A 16,068-nucleotide genomic window follows, 5' to 3' on the forward strand; every position below is an offset into this window, starting at 1 on the left:
ATTGGTATGCGAGTTTGATCTATTTTAATAGTCCTACCTATATCTTATAGTTTTAAGTTTTAACATTATTCTGAACTGAATAAGATTATATATTATAAATTTTTTCTAATTCCATTATTGTCAAAAGAGACGATATTGTAAATGTAGGACTACAAATTTGACATGGAAAATAGCAAGTACAATCTTTTGTTGCTGCATCGCAATGACCACTTGCTCGCACTCCATATATTTTCTTGAAATCATTGTTGCATTGGTGAGCTCATGGGATATAATTTCTTTCATTTTCTACACAACACAATCTTGCTGCTGATACTTTTAATAATCTTTCATGGCCTATACGCATCAAATAAAAATCAAGATTTTATTATTTTTATTATTTTTTCCCACAAAATTTTAAAAATAAAAATAGAAAACAAAAATACAAACTAAACTAAAGGTATCTTTAGAGTTCATTCGGTTTTAGATTTTTTTCATTTTTAATTATTTTTATTTTTAGTATTTTATTTAAGAAAAATAAAAGTAATAAAATTTTATTTTTTATTTTTAATTATTTTCTTGTTCTCTATGAATACTAGAAATAAAAAATACTAGTTGGATTCTTCGAAATTTGTTTTTGAGACACATGAAGAACTAACTTATGCTTGATCATTTATTTTCTAAATTTGTTTGAATTTTTTGGTCAAATATCATTTAAGCATGACATATTTATAAGTCATTAAAATTTTCATTTATTCTGTTATAAAAATAATCATTTGTATACGTAGTAAAATGAGTATCCATGATATTTTATTTGAATATAGGAATTTTTCTTTCCTAATGCACAAGAGAATGACTTGATAGTGTTAAAATCATGGACACTCTACTTTTTTTTCGGAAATCTGTCATTCTGTTGGAATACCTGCTAAAGTTTATATGGTTTGACCATCTTTAGATAAAAATAATTATCCAATTACTCACTAAAACGACCATATACACATGTAATAATTGAAACAAACAGCATGTTTAAATTGTAAGCAATTAAATAACCATTCTAGTAAGATAAAAAATAACCATCTAACATCATAATGAAATAAAAAGAAAAACATAAAGAGCATTTGTATGTAACAAAAATAACATTTTCAATTATACAAGCTAATACCAAAAATAACACTTACAAAAGTAACTACAGTTGGTAAGTTTATTGATTGTTAGCTATTTTGTTAATCAGATCTATGAGATTAATTTAAACATCCATGCTGAAAATTAAGTACAACATGGATAGATTATTAAAATTTTATCTATTTAATAAACAATTTTAGAAATAATCTTAATAATAATAATATCATTAATTAATTTTGTTATTTAATAGAATATACTAATAAGTTTTCAGTGGAGCTATGGGCCTCATGAATAGAAATATCGCTGATTGCTCGTTGAAGAGCAAGGTCTCTAATGAAGCCAAATCTTAAGTTTATACATGCCACGTAAATTTGATTAAATAAATACATACATATATAAGATTACAAATTCTAAATAGTTTCAAACAACGTCAAATATATATGAGATGATTCATTAACACATGCAAATTCTTTATACATGTATTTATACTATGAATTTACTACCATAACAATCTTGAATGCATCGAGAATTATTATCTTGAATCTAGTTAACCGATTGATATAAAATAGAAAATTCTACTTGCACTAAAAATAATCATTTAATTCATATGAAAATAACCATTCGTTATCAATGCATCAACCTACATTGCTTACTTTATTAGATTGCTCACCCTCCAAGTCGCAAAGGATTGAGAAGGTTGTCAGTTGCATGCGTGGAATTGTCGTCAGTGACTGAAGATGAAATATGACATAGCGGTTGCACCAAATTACATTCTATTTACGTGCTTCTGAGGGGTGATGCACGTATGAAAACGACACCCTTGTCTATCATCTATATGTCATGAATGAAGACGTTAGGAGGGTGAAACCCGCCGGCTGTAGGGGAGGGGCTGCACGACTAGAGCGTTACGGGGCTACAACTTATATGAAGGATTACTATGTGTTCATAACACACGCAGCGGAAGAAAATAAAGTAATCCTTAAAGATCTATTTTGTGCTTAAACTTTATTCCAATAATATACAATATATAGATCAGATCTAAATACCTGAGTACGCTAGTAAAAACCTTTTCTACTTTGATGGTACGAAGGCGCTATGCGTATCCACACCAAGACCAACCTTTGCTGTCAACTCCTTGACTAATGGAAATCTAATCTAAATTGAGAAACCTCTTGCAACTCTTTGCACGCCATAAAATTCTTCTCTATTTATGCAATCCTAGAACTTTATGGTTTAGCTTGTTTATAAGCTTTGAATTATCTGGAGGAAGTTCTAGGATTGCCTTCGGCTTTCCTCTATTATTATGTATTATATATGTGGAAGCTGTTACCATGCTGGGGACCTCTGGTTCTCACCCATGCGGATTTTGTGGTTTTCAGATGCAGGACGTGAGATTTCCCGCTGAGGCATGCTGGAGACTTCTAGATTTGCGAAGATCCTTTGTTCTCGGGGCTATGCTTTGGTTTATATGTTTTGCTTAGATACTTTTATCTCCATTAAATAATACAAACTGTGATGACTCCTCTTATGGGAGATTTTGGAGAATAGGTTTCTGTATTTGTGTCCCTTTGGGTTTCCTTTGGGGTTTTTCTTATTTTATCATATGTATATATTGCTATGCTCGGACCGGTTATCTTCGCAGCCGGATTTTGAGTCTTGATATTCCTGTTTTTGACACTCCTTTGTATATATATAATCTCGCGTTGGTTTATCCTTGTTCGTCACGTTATCGATTGGAGTGTTGCGCTTTCGAGTTGCGATTTTTATTTACCCCTTTTTCTATAAAGGCTCCTAGTTATAAACAATCATTCATACTACTATACGTACTAAATTTTTACATTTGAGGTCGTAATACCTGGCCATCTCTGAATTATGACTTAAGCATAAGACTTTGTATGGTAGGGTGTTACATCTACAGGAAAGATTAGAACACTCGTTAGTGTGTGACCTCATAGATTCAATACTAAACGGGTAGTAAATTAGTCATACTAAATTTACTAATCAAGGTTGGCGTCTAGCAACACTCCTCAATGATCCGATAGTATGAAGTAATATATTTTTACCAAGAACCTCAGAAGAACAAAGTACAATTCCTTCCATCTTTCCAGCTCTTGGTTAACTTTTAGAGTATGGTTTAATTGTCAAACTCTAATTTGTTACCATTATTATAATGAACTATGAATGACCTAAGAAACTCATTTCTTCATTCATTCAATCTCCTTGGCCAATGTTTTATTCATCTCAGTCATTATAATTATAGAGCTCAAACTCTTTACCGAGAGTTGATGGATTCTTTATTGACTAATCATTAATTCTACAAGTATTTAAATCATACCCAATATCCATTCAACTAGCACCCTAAGGTATTAGGTGTCCGGAATCAAAGTATAATAAATACATTGTTAATTACTATGATAGTCACTGGTCAAAGAAAACTCTATTACTATGTTAATCTTGAGAATATCTTATTGACAAATATACAATAATTATAACCATTAGGAATTCTCAAAAGTGAGTGAATTCAATGGTCATATCTCTATATACACCATATATATATATATATATATATATATATATATATATATATATATATAATTTAATAAATGAGAGCTATTAATCTTCATCCAATGAAAACCATTATATATATATTGATCTTTTCGGATTATTAATGTCCTTTTTAATAATCCTATAACTAAGAACAATTTAGATTAAATTATAAAAGATTTATCTCTCAATATTATGATCACTATCACAACGATAAATTTTTAAATTTAATTAAGGACGTTATTATATTAACATTTTAATATAATAACAATAATAAATTATTTGACACATGATTAATTGAATTGTGGTCATACTATTTATTCCTAACACTATCTACTTTTGCTCTTGTTTCAATTAGAAAAACAATGGCAGGCTGATATTTTTTTGCATATGCTTCTCAATTCAGCAACTGTCACCGCTGGGGCCACACCGCGACAGTTCCGGCTTAAAATAATCATGGCGAGGTCGGAGGCTTGATAAGGCCTGCCTCCTCAGCCATGGTTTGGATATGTGCCTCTTCTGTGTATGATGAGTTTTCCCCTCCTACTTGCGCCTCTTCCATTTCTTGGTCTTCCTCTGCGAATCTGATTTTCTTCGTGTGCCTTTGCTTCTGGTCTTCCTCACTTTCCTTCCTTAGGTCTGTCCTCTTGTTCCATCGCCTCTTTTGTTCTCTTCAGTTGAAGTTTGTCCACAATTTTCTGCACTAGTTCAATTTCACTACAGGTTTGTTGGTGCTTGATTCCTCATTTTGGTCGTCGTCTTCTTTTCTATCTTCGTCTTCTTCCTCTGGAGCTAGCTCCACATAATACTGGTCCCCTGTTTCAGTGGTGTGCGTTTCAATTTCCTTACTCCTTTTGTCTCTGAGTTTCTTGGAGCCCATATTAACTCGCCATTGTTTTTATTTCTCGCTGCATTAACCCCCAATTGTGTAATCAGGCCTTCTTCACTCACTTCCCCATATAACTCACCTTCATTGATAGTAGGCAGATTGGTCTTAGTGGGCTCGTATGCTTGCTTGTAGTCCATCCTGCTTTTTGTATTGAGGCTTCTTGTGTTGGTATTTGTATTGAGGGGCCAGCTGATATCTATTGGTCCTTTTTCTTTGTCAGCACTCCTTTGCATGTATTGCATATTATTGTTGGGTTCTTGATTGGGCAGAGGCCAACTTGGTTTCTCATGTGTCCAGTTTTCCTTTTTTTTTAGATTATTCCACTCATCTTTCTTTAGTCTTCTGTCTTTTTTGTAGTTCGAACTTGAGGTGAATTTGTTCTGTTAAACTGGTGATTCAAAGGTTTAGATTTGTGTTGAGATGGTGATTTATGCTCCTAATACAGAACCTATTGTTCTGGGGTACTCTCCAGAGAGAGGGTTGATCTCCCCTTGACGAGAGAAAAAATAAATCGATATGCACATATTTGGATGAGTTTAACGCATGTGTATTTCACATCTCACGCATCATATATACAGTGTATTATCACTTTTTAAAAAAATCCTCTAAAAACACACGGTGAAGAGAATAAATATATTTGACTAAAATATAATTAAATGTAAAATGCGAACAAACTTGTATGCTAATAATAAAAAAGGCGATAAGCATGCCTTGATCAAAGGAAGAATAAAATAAAGACTTAATAGCAGAGGCTTAAAAATTCAAGGTTAAAAAATAAAAGAAAAAAAAAAACTTAGGATAATATCCAAACAGGAGGACAAAAAAATTTCACATCTGTTAACAATTTTTTGAAACTCCCATCTTCCAAATTGAAGATACCAACGTCATGAAGCTCAGCAAGGTATGGTGAGTGCGCGATACGCATGTTATCAGTAAAGTAGATTTGATTTCCTTTGCTCGACAACATTTGAACAGAAGAATTGAGACCAATTACTAATATATAATTTCCCAAATCATATATTCTTGACCATGCTTTTTCATTTTTCTTCAATTCATAGACATAGAATTTGACGGTCTCCACAACCTTGTAACGACGTGTTACAGGTCTTATCAACATCAATAAACTTCCATTAGCACATCCAATCAGATAGTAACACTTGAAGATTCCTTTATCCGATGGAGGTGGTGTGGCTTCATAAATTCTTCCCATTGGTCCTGATTTATTTTTGGTATCAAATTCGTATAGTTGGCCTTCATAATCTACTGCATATATTTTCTCTTGAAAAAATATGACATCGCACATGGGTCTTGTTGAAAATCTAAGCCATCTCTTGTCATTGGGCTTGTAAAAGGCTAAGTTACTCTTACATCCATATATTACCACAGCCATAAAATCATTATTATTGTCATTTGTAGGAGCTGAGTTTATAATAGCTTTCCAAATTTGGGTTTTATGCATAGGAATTTTAATACATTCCTTCCCATTAATATCAATTACATTGGAGAGAGTTGATATTGGAGGAAGATCTAAGTGAACCTTTGTAAACGGGTTTAACATTTTTATCGTACCTTCATATACCATTACGATGATCAACCATCCATGACAAGAACCGCATATGCTGTTGTCTTGAAGCTCCCATAGCATGAAATGATAAATCTCCTCCTCTTCAAGACCATCTGTGTCAAGCGTTGCTTCGTCAATGGTAGGTAATTGCATGATATGATAGATGTCCTCCTCTTCAAGAGAACGAACTGCTTCAAAAGATTCTTTAGCAGCACCACCACTAATAGGTAGTAGCAGCCACGGAACTTTGTTGCCAGTGGGGATCTTTGGAAGTTTCAAGTTCCATTGCTTACAAACCAATCGTAGTTGAAGGTAGTCATTGTCATATGAATAAAACCGCTTTGTAACTTCGTTTAACAAATCTTGATGAATGTTTGACCATCGATCAACCTCACCCATTGCAAATTTCAGATGAACTCAAACTGACGATAGAAGAAATGGAGAAGATTAGTCAAAAGTCATGGTTATTATATTTAAAGATGAAATATGATTTGGCACGTTTTAAATTAAGCATGGGTAGTTAGTTATCATATTTTTCAAAATTTAAACTGATTTTTTCCTTAAAGAATACGAGGATAATCCAAGGAATCTTTACATTGTATTATTAACAACGAGATATTACTGTTGCGAACTTACAGTACGAGATATGGGCAACGAGGAGAATCAGAGTTTGTTGGTGGTACTGATTTTGTTTAAAGGTGATTGCTATACTATCTAAAAGATAATGTCTAATTTATAAAAAAAATTAATATTTGATTTTAAAAATATAAAAATATATAATTTTTAAATATTAAAAAATTTAGAAAAAAAATAAGTTGAACAAAAATTAGACATTAAATTATAGGTATCATAAAATTTATTTTATTTTAAAAGTAACGATCCATCCAATTGGATCGAAAATATAATATAATAATTTATTATGATTTAAATTATATTAGATTGAATTGATTTATTCAGATTTTAATTTAAGAGAAAATAACAAATAGGTCCTGACCTTTTGTCCTGCAGACATTTTTGTTCTTGACCATTGAAAAATACTTTTAAGTCCTTGACCTTTATAAAGCTTGGACGGATCAGTCCCTCCATCCAAATGCCCCCGTCAGGGACTGATCTGTCCAAATGCCTCCGTCAAGGACTGATCTGTCCAAGTTTTGTGAAAGTCATGAACTTAAAAGTATTTTTTAATTATCAAGGACAAAAACGTCCATAAAACAAAAAATCAAGGACCTATTTTTCCTTTTCTCTTAATTTTATTTTTTTAAAACCGAATAAATCAACCCACTTAAAGTAGTTTAAGTCCAATTCAATTTGATTTTAATACGATTTGCATTGAACCGATTTATTCGATTTTGACAAAAAAGAAAAAGATGTAAAATTTTTTAATTACGAAATCTTTAAAATTTAGAATGGATGCAATTTTTTAATTTTTTTTTTCAAAATCAAATAAACCTATTTTTACTTTCAAAATTAATTCAAACGACAATAAAAACACTTTTTTTCTTTTTCATACTTATTCCAATTTGCTTACATTATAAAACTAGAAAAAGTTACACATACTATAAAACCAGGTATGTATAAATTATTAACATTTTATAATACAATGAGATAAGATACAAATAGAGATCACAATGAGGCGGATATTTTCACTATCTAATTATAGTTTGCTTTATTTTATTCTATATAGACTCTATTACTATTCATGAATGGCAAAAATTTATAAACGAATTTGTTCTTGTAACTTCTTAAACTATTTTTTTCTTATATATATAGTTAATATTAAAATTGTCTACTAAAATTATATTTAGTGTTTTAGTTTGATTCCAAAATTTTATTTTACTCAATTTAATTTTCTAACTTAGTATTTGTTGTTGGAAATTTTTTTGATTCTTTAATTTCAAGATCATTCATACATTGTTAAATCATTAAAAAAAAAATATTTGAATGTGAAAGCAAATCTGAATTCATGAGTACAATTGAGAGAGTTTGATTGTTTGATTTTCTTCTACCAAAATTTTCTGTATTTTTGATAGGATTGAATCACAACATTGATGGAAAAAGAACTACAAAGGTGGTTTTGATATGTTAGAAACCAAAATTCTGAAGTCACTATTTATATTTGAGTGTGACACCCATTCAATTCTAAAATACAAATAAAATAGTATCTATGACTTTATTCTCATTTAATTCCAAATAAAAAATAATAATAACTTATTTAATTTAACATTTATGACAATAAATGATATCACCGTTATATAAGTCATTTAATATGAAATAGTTTAGGAGCTGATTGGTGTGCAAAAATAGTTTCTATTTTTGTTTTTTATTTTTATTTTCTAAAAATAATTTTTATTTTTAACTTTTTACATTTCAAAAAATACGATTGATTTGTGGAAAGAGAATTCATTTTCAAACATTGAAAATAATGAAAATAGGTTTGGTACTTTGATTAGTCTATTTTGAAAATGTATTTCTAATATTTTAAATTTTAAAATGATATTTTTATTCAATTATAATTTTAGTTATTTAATTTTATTAAGTTAACACTAATTTTTATACGGTATTAAATATGAAATAAATTGTTATTTTAACTCAATTAATTGCATTCATAATAAAACGAGATTATTTAATAAAAATACCAATAATAAATTTAGATGGCATTATTTTTCAATATATAGACAAAGTAAAATAATCACTCATATTCTTTTTTTTTTGAATTATTATTGTTATGTATAATATAAATATACTAAAATTAATTACTATAAAATGAAATATTTCATTAAACTCAAAATATTAATATACAAATTTTTCTTGAAAAGTAATAAATTATGTTACAAATCTAAACAACAAAAATATTACAAATCTATAAACTCAAAATGAGCTTCCTGCAGGGTGACTATGTCCCCTTCTATCTCAAAATGAGCTTCCCGCAGAAGTGACCTGATGAATGCCAGAATCAAATTGGTCGATCCATTTAGGAGGAAGCTGAAATAAATAAGCCCAAAAAAAAGAAAAATTGGGATGAATTAATCAATAATGAGATAAGTACACATAAGTAATAGAAGCAAGATTTAAATGGTAGGTTATATTTTGTTTAAAGCTAAAAATAAGGGAAGAATAATAAGTAAGAGAGAGAAAGAGAGAGTTAAGAGAGGTACAACATCAAAGGAACTCTGCTAGTAGTTGAAGATATTAGGCTCACCATTTTGAAACTGTTCCCTAGCATTTGACGTGTCTCTGCAAAACTTGAAGCATCATCTTGGGGCAAACAAGTTCATCCACCTCCATGGAACTAGCTGATCTTTGCAATACTGACGATAATTAACCAGCTCAAAAACCTTAACATCACTGATGAACAGCAACAGTTAAAAAAATTAAATTAATCCAGGTTAAAAACTGAGACGAAAAGGTCTAGATGAATAGATAATAGATTGATACCTGATAGAGTGAAATTTGCAAGTGAGACGTAACTAAACCATCGTCCATTGCAACCTTCGAACTTAACAAAGCACTAAATTCTAGAACATAATACACAGTAGAACATAATAAAAGAAGATTACGATACAAGAAAAATGCTCATATATCTCCTATATATGCTATCTATATTCTACTTGATTTTTTTATATTCTGTTTGTCTTTGGAATAATTTTCTCTTTTTCTAACATTACGTTATATATACGATAGGTTGTGATGGTCTAATAGAATATATTTAATTAACACTTCAACCAAAATATAAAATGCTTTTTCACCACTTTATATCCTTTTTGGCTTCTAATTAATTGGTTATTGCAAGAAGTCAAGAAAAAAAAATCACTAATCCATTCACATAAAGTGCTTTTTCTAGATAGCAAGATTTAGTGATTCTGATAAAAGATAAACAAGTACAGGACCATCAAATCAGTTCTACTTTAACTTGTGCAATGTATGATAATCAAGCTTATTTTAATTAAGTTTTTAATCATTTTGTTCAATAAAACAATTCAATCTCAGGTTAATTAGAACATAGTAGAAGAAGAAATAGATATTCAGAATAGCCAAATATAGCAGAGATAATAGAGGCAGCTACCAAAAAACTATAATTAATTTAGTCATTAACTTTTTATAAAATACTAACAATCAATTCTATAATTTACTCACGATTTAGTTATGTATGTTATTCCCTCAAGAACACCTGATGTACCACTCAATACTGGAAGCAATGCAAAGAGCAAACTAATAGCACAATCCTGACAGGAATAAATGATTTTGAATATTGCATTAGAAATTGTGTGAGAGAAATCCTCAATAAGAAATATCAGCTCATAGCATTAGTTTGCACTCTATTTTTAAAAATTGGTGAAAACACTGTTCCAGTCAAATATATACATCTGAAATATAAACATAATAGTACGAACTTGCAGAATTAGTATTCCAATTGTAACCTGACTATAAAGGGCATTGACACTTTCTTTCCATCAAGAATTTCAAGACCTATGTGTCAAACAAGAAATAAAAGCATTAAGTAGCAGTACTTTAACGCAGAAATAAAATATCTGAAGAGAAGTCTTGGTGTTACTTCAGGAAGAATAATACTATAAAAATTAAAATGATAAATAAAGTTTAAATTCTTTAGAATTCATTCAATAAGTAACTTCACTAAACTTTCAAATTGAATATACAGGAAAGGATTTCAATAAGTAATCACACAAGAATAAAAAGTAATGATCAGAAAGAATATGCAAGAAAGGATTTCAAATTGAACAACTATATTTAAGTTTGTACTTCATTACAGATTCAACAAACCAAACTTGCCTTACCTCATTGCTGCTCTTTCCTCAGTCAACATACAGAATGATAAATCCTCATAGGACATCATAGCTGATACTTTAACATGAAAATTTCGGCTTCAGTACACTAACATGTGACAGCTCGAATTTAAATTCGTACCAAACAATACTTCAACAAATATAGATCAATGGTGTGAAATTGACCGAATTCAAGAGATTTAGTGTAATTGTCCTAGGTGTGGGGTTCCACTTCTCATCATTGCACAGAATTTCTCATAGTTTATTCTTCCATCCTGTTAGTTTAAAAATCTCAGTAATGATAACAATATTTTCATAAGGAAGTTCACTAGATTTAAGTTTACAACCAACTTACATTATCTGTATTCACCTCAGAAATTATTTCCTTTATAGTAGCTTCATCACCCATACTATGCTGAGTTATAGCAGTATCAACAAGAATGCTTTGATGTAAGGAATGCAAGATGCAGAGGCTTTTTTCACTTCATCAAACATATATTCAATTTGAATAAGGCTTCAAACCCTAGAAATTAAAATAGAGCCAAGCAATAAAAACTATACAATTTAAAGCCACACCTAATTAGAAGAAGGAAAGATCCCTAACACTCAATCAGCAAAGATTACATTTAACTCACTAAATACAGAAAATCAAAGGCAATACAGGTTTCCATCAAATATAAACAAAAATCTTAATTCATCTATGCCAAAATAGCTTTACAAATGTATAATAAATCTCAAACCTAATCCAACCAATCAAACCTCTGTCTCCCAAATGTTGCAGCCCTAGGTTTAACTTGACTTCACTCCTCAAATCAGAATCACCTCCTACTTCTATCTATAACCATTAAATAAAGGAGAAAAAGCAAAGCTCAATTTCACATTCTAATAATCCTAATTCATTCTATCAAATGAATATTTCAGAATAACAGTGACAATTGAATTTCAGTAATGTATATTGAACAAAAACGAATTGGAAAAAAGCACCAGGTTACGATATAACACAAATTGGAAGCACAAGAATCAGAATTGAGAGGGAGATTAAGGAACTCATACCTGATGATTAGAACGCGATTCAGATTTCAATCAAAATCAGCACTAGCTTGTCCGAGAAAAGAATTCAGATCGCGATTAACATTGAGATGAAAACTTGAAAGAAATTCGAGCAATGAAAAATGAAAAAGATGGAATGATGGAGATGTGTGTGTAGTAATAGTTTAAATTGCCATTATAATTTATGGTATTAATGGTAAATATACAATTGCCACTAAAAGATGGTTTTAAAAAGAAAAATTATGGCAATAATATTATGGCCGCTAAAAATTTGTCGCTAAAAATCTTTTTTCTTGTAGTGGTTGTGCAGTCCCTCCTCTATAGCCGGCGGGTTTTACCCTCCCAACATCTTCATTCACGGCATATAGAAGACAGACAAGGGTGTCGTTTTCATACGTGCATCACCCCTCAGAAGCACGTAAATAGAATGTAATTTGGTGCAATCGCTATGTCATATTCCATCTTTAGTCACTGACGACAATTCTACGCATGCAATTGACAACCTTCTCAATCCTTTGCGACTTGGAGGGTGAGTAATCTAATAAAGTAAGCAATGTAGGTTGATGTATTGATAACGAATGGTTATTTTCATATGAATTAAATGATTATTTTTAGTGCAAGTAGAATTTTCTATTTTATATAAATCGGTTAACTAGATTCAAGATAATAATTCTCGATGCATTTAAGATTGTTATGGTAGTAAATTCATAGTATAAATACATGTATAAAGAATTTGCATGTGCTAATGAATCATCTCATATATATTTAACGTTGTTTGAAACTATTTAGAATTTGTAATCTTGGATATGTGTGTATTTATTTAATCAAATTTACGTGGCATGTACAAGCTTAAGATTTGGCTTCATTGGAGACCTTGCTCTTTAATGAGCAATCAGCGATATTTCTATTCATGAGGCCCATAGCTCCGCTGAAAACTTATTAGTATATTCTATTAAATAACAAAATTAATTAATGATATTATTATTATTAAGATTATTTTTAAAATTGTTTATTAAATAGATAAAATTTAAATAATCTATTCATGTTGTACTTAATTTTTAGCATGGATGTTTAAATTAATCTCATAGATCTGATTAACAAAATAGCTAACAATCAATAAACTTACTGACTGTAGTTACTTTTGTAAGTGTTATTTTTGGTATTAGCTTGTATAATTGAAAATGTTATTTTTGTTATATACAAATGCTCTTCATGTTTTTTTTTTTTATTTCATTATGATGTTAGATGATTATTCTTTATCTTACTAGGATGGTTATTTAATTGCTTACAATTTAAACATGCTGTTTGTTTCAATTATTACATGTGCATATAGTTGTTTTAGTGAAAAATTGGATGATTATTTTTATATAAAGATGGTCAAACCATATAAACTTTTGCAGGTGTTCCAACAAAATGATAGATTCCAAAAAAAAAAAATAGTGTCCATGATTTTAACACTATCAAGTCATTCCCTTGTGCATTAGGAAAGAAAAATCTCTGTATTCAAATAAAATATCATGGATGCTCATTTTACTACATATACAAATTATTATTTTTATAACAGAATAAATGAAAATTTTAATGACTTATAAGCATGTCATGCTTAAATGATATTTGACCAAAAAATTCAAACAAATTTAGAAAATAAATGATCAAGCATAAGTTAGTTCTTCATGTGTCTCAAAAACAAATTTTGAAGAATCCAACTAGTATTTTTTATTTCTAGTATTCATAGAGAACAAGAAAATAATTAAAAATAAAAAATAAAATTTTATTACTTTTATTTTTCTTAAATAAAATACTAAAAATAAAAATAATTAAAAATAAAAAAAATCTAAAACCAAATGAAATCTAAACATATTTTTAGTTTGTGTTTTTGTTTTCTATTTTTATTTTTAAAATTTTGTGAAAAAAATAATAAAAATAATAAAATCTTGATTTTTATTTGATGCGTATAGGCCATGAAAGATTATTAAAAGTATCAGAAGCAAGATTGTATTGTGCAGAAAATAAAAGAGATTGTATCCCATGAGCTGACCAATGCAACAATGATTGCAAGAAAATATATGGAGTGCGAGCAAGTGGTCATTGCGATGCGGCAACAAAAGATTGTACTTGTTATTTTCTATGTGAAATTTGTAGTCCTACATTTACAATATCATCTCTTTTGACAATAAATATCTAATTAATGGGACTAGAAAAAATTTATAATATATAATCTTATTCAGTTCAGAATAATGTTAAAACTTAAAACTATAAAATACAGGTAGGACTATTAAAATATATCAAACTCGCATACCTGTATCATTATGTGAAAATTGTTAAAACTTAAAACTATAAAATATCACTATGTGAAAATTGTTACAACACATAGACTTCTTTCTCTCTAATACTGGCACCTCACTACACCCACACTCTCTCAAAGCAAATATCTAACTACACCTCATAACACTCTCTAATCAAAGAGTATAGAGGAAAAGAAAAATCAGATACAAGCTTAAAGTGTTTCTGACTGGTGCAAAAACAAATGGAGAACTTAGCCTCATATTTATAGCCTAGGCCACCCACTCCATTTGCTATCCTAAGCAATGTGGGACTAATTCAACTAAATCCTAACAATCTCCACTTTGATTGAAATAGTCACACATCTTCAGCTTCCATTGTCAACACCGACAATTCTTTGCTGTCATTGTCTATACCGACAATCATAGTTCAGAGAACTATCATACTCCACCATGAAAGTATACTCACTTGGAATTAGACCATTCCAAGCATTTCGCCTTGGTACAGATCGAAACCTTGCTGAAAATTCATGGTGCAACTTCCAAATTGGCTTTTCCTGGAAGTTCTTCAGCCATCGACCTAACTCCGCCACACACCTTGCATCTCAACACCAACCAATGCCCGTGTGCAATTGTGGACCCAATTGCCACAACTTATCCTTATCCATGGCAGTGCGGCAATACCATGAGGATACTTCTTGTCTTCAACGCCTTGTGCAAACCTGATTGTATCAACACTTCCTTGACTTGTATTTGCCACAAGCCAAAATTGATTCTTCCATCAAATTTCTCTATTTCAAACTTCACAGCACTTGAATATCCTGACATTGTTGCAACCGTATACTGGAATAGTATAACTCAACTGTAGACCGTGCACTAGGAAGGGTCCCCAGGAAAGAGAGGTGGGTCACAATGGACACACTTAAATACCAAGTCTTTCCTTAGCCAGAACATTTCCAAACTGCACTCTCATAGTGTCACACTGCCTTCTAGCAACAATAACAGCAACCAAAGATCAACCTCAAGCTACAGGACAAAATTCTTTTCTGATGTGGAATGTCAGACTAGGCTGCAACCACAGAGCATACTAAGAATAAATCCCACCGAACCGAAGCTCTGATACCACTTGTTGGGAATAAGACACCATTCTCCCTTGAGAAAATACCTTTGACAGAGAAATAAAATAGACACAATCACAACACAAGAATTTAACGTGGAAACTCCAATTACCGGAGAAAAAATCACGGGTGTTGTCAAATGACAACCAGAGAATATCACTATGTGAAAATTGTTACAACACATAGACTTCTTTCTCTCTAACACCGGCACCCCAGTACACCCACACTCTCTCAAAGCAAATATCTAACTACACCTCACAATACTCTCTAATCAAATGCTGTGAAGGGCAAAGAGGCAAGCATTGCAGAAAAGAAAGGCTTGATGTATGTCAAAGCCTTTATCAATGAAAAACATGTCATGGCTATGATCGACACTGGTGCTACACACAACTTCATCACGCCTGATGAAGCAAAGAGGCTTGGGTTAAAGATCACCGAAAAGAATGGTTGGTTCAAACCCGTGAACACCAAGGGTGAACCCCTTAAGGGAGTAGCAAAAGGGGTTGAGATGACTCTTGGTTCTTGGAAGGGCCTTGTAGATTTCTCAGTAGCACCCATGGATGATTTTAAAATAGTCATCGGGCTCGATTTGCAAAGGAAGGCAAATATAATGCCTATGCCATAACACGACGTAGTATGCGTCATGGAGAAAGGGTCTCCATGCATGGTCCCTACAGTCTCTAAAGTTAGAGGACCCCCGATACTCTCTGCTATGCAACTCAAGAAAGGGTTCAAGAAGGGA

General features: G+C 30.9%; 1 protein-coding gene and 1 long non-coding RNA gene across 7 annotated transcripts; both read right to left on the minus strand.

Annotated features, from left to right (window-relative positions):
* Window positions 1-5,324: 5,324 nt before the first annotated feature.
* Window positions 5,325-6,494, minus strand: LOC112795238 (F-box protein SKIP23-like). Its single transcript, XM_025837178.1, has one exon. It carries the CDS (start codon window positions 6,492-6,494, stop codon window positions 5,325-5,327), a length of 1,170 nt encoding a protein of 389 aa, XP_025692963.1.
* A 2,354-nt stretch (window positions 6,495-8,848) lies between these two features.
* On the minus strand, window positions 8,849-12,097 carry LOC112797404 (uncharacterized). Of its 6 annotated transcripts, none has more exons than XR_011881411.1 (9): window positions 11,930-12,097; window positions 11,232-11,399; window positions 11,063-11,151; window positions 10,889-10,949; window positions 10,514-10,562; window positions 10,230-10,318; window positions 9,531-9,610; window positions 9,295-9,440; window positions 8,849-9,077 (listed from the first exon to the last, which is right to left on the minus strand). It is a non-coding gene; the product is annotated as an uncharacterized lncRNA (long non-coding RNA). The 6 variants fall into 6 exon arrangements; XR_011881412.1 differs by having other exon boundaries at window positions 10,884-10,949; XR_011881413.1 differs by lacking the exon at window positions 10,514-10,562.
* Between the last annotated feature and the right edge of the window lie 3,971 nt (window positions 12,098-16,068).

This window comes from Arachis hypogaea, chromosome 4 (assembly GCF_003086295.3).
Source record: "Arachis hypogaea cultivar Tifrunner chromosome 4, arahy.Tifrunner.gnm2.J5K5, whole genome shotgun sequence".
NCBI lineage: Eukaryota > Viridiplantae > Streptophyta > Magnoliopsida > Fabales > Fabaceae > Arachis > Arachis hypogaea.

What these genes read in the sequence shown, in the direction of transcription:
- LOC112795238 (XM_025837178.1), bottom strand. Translation starts at nt 6,494, where the DNA reads ATGGGTGAGGTTGATCGATGGTCAAACATTCATCAAGATTTGTTAAAC.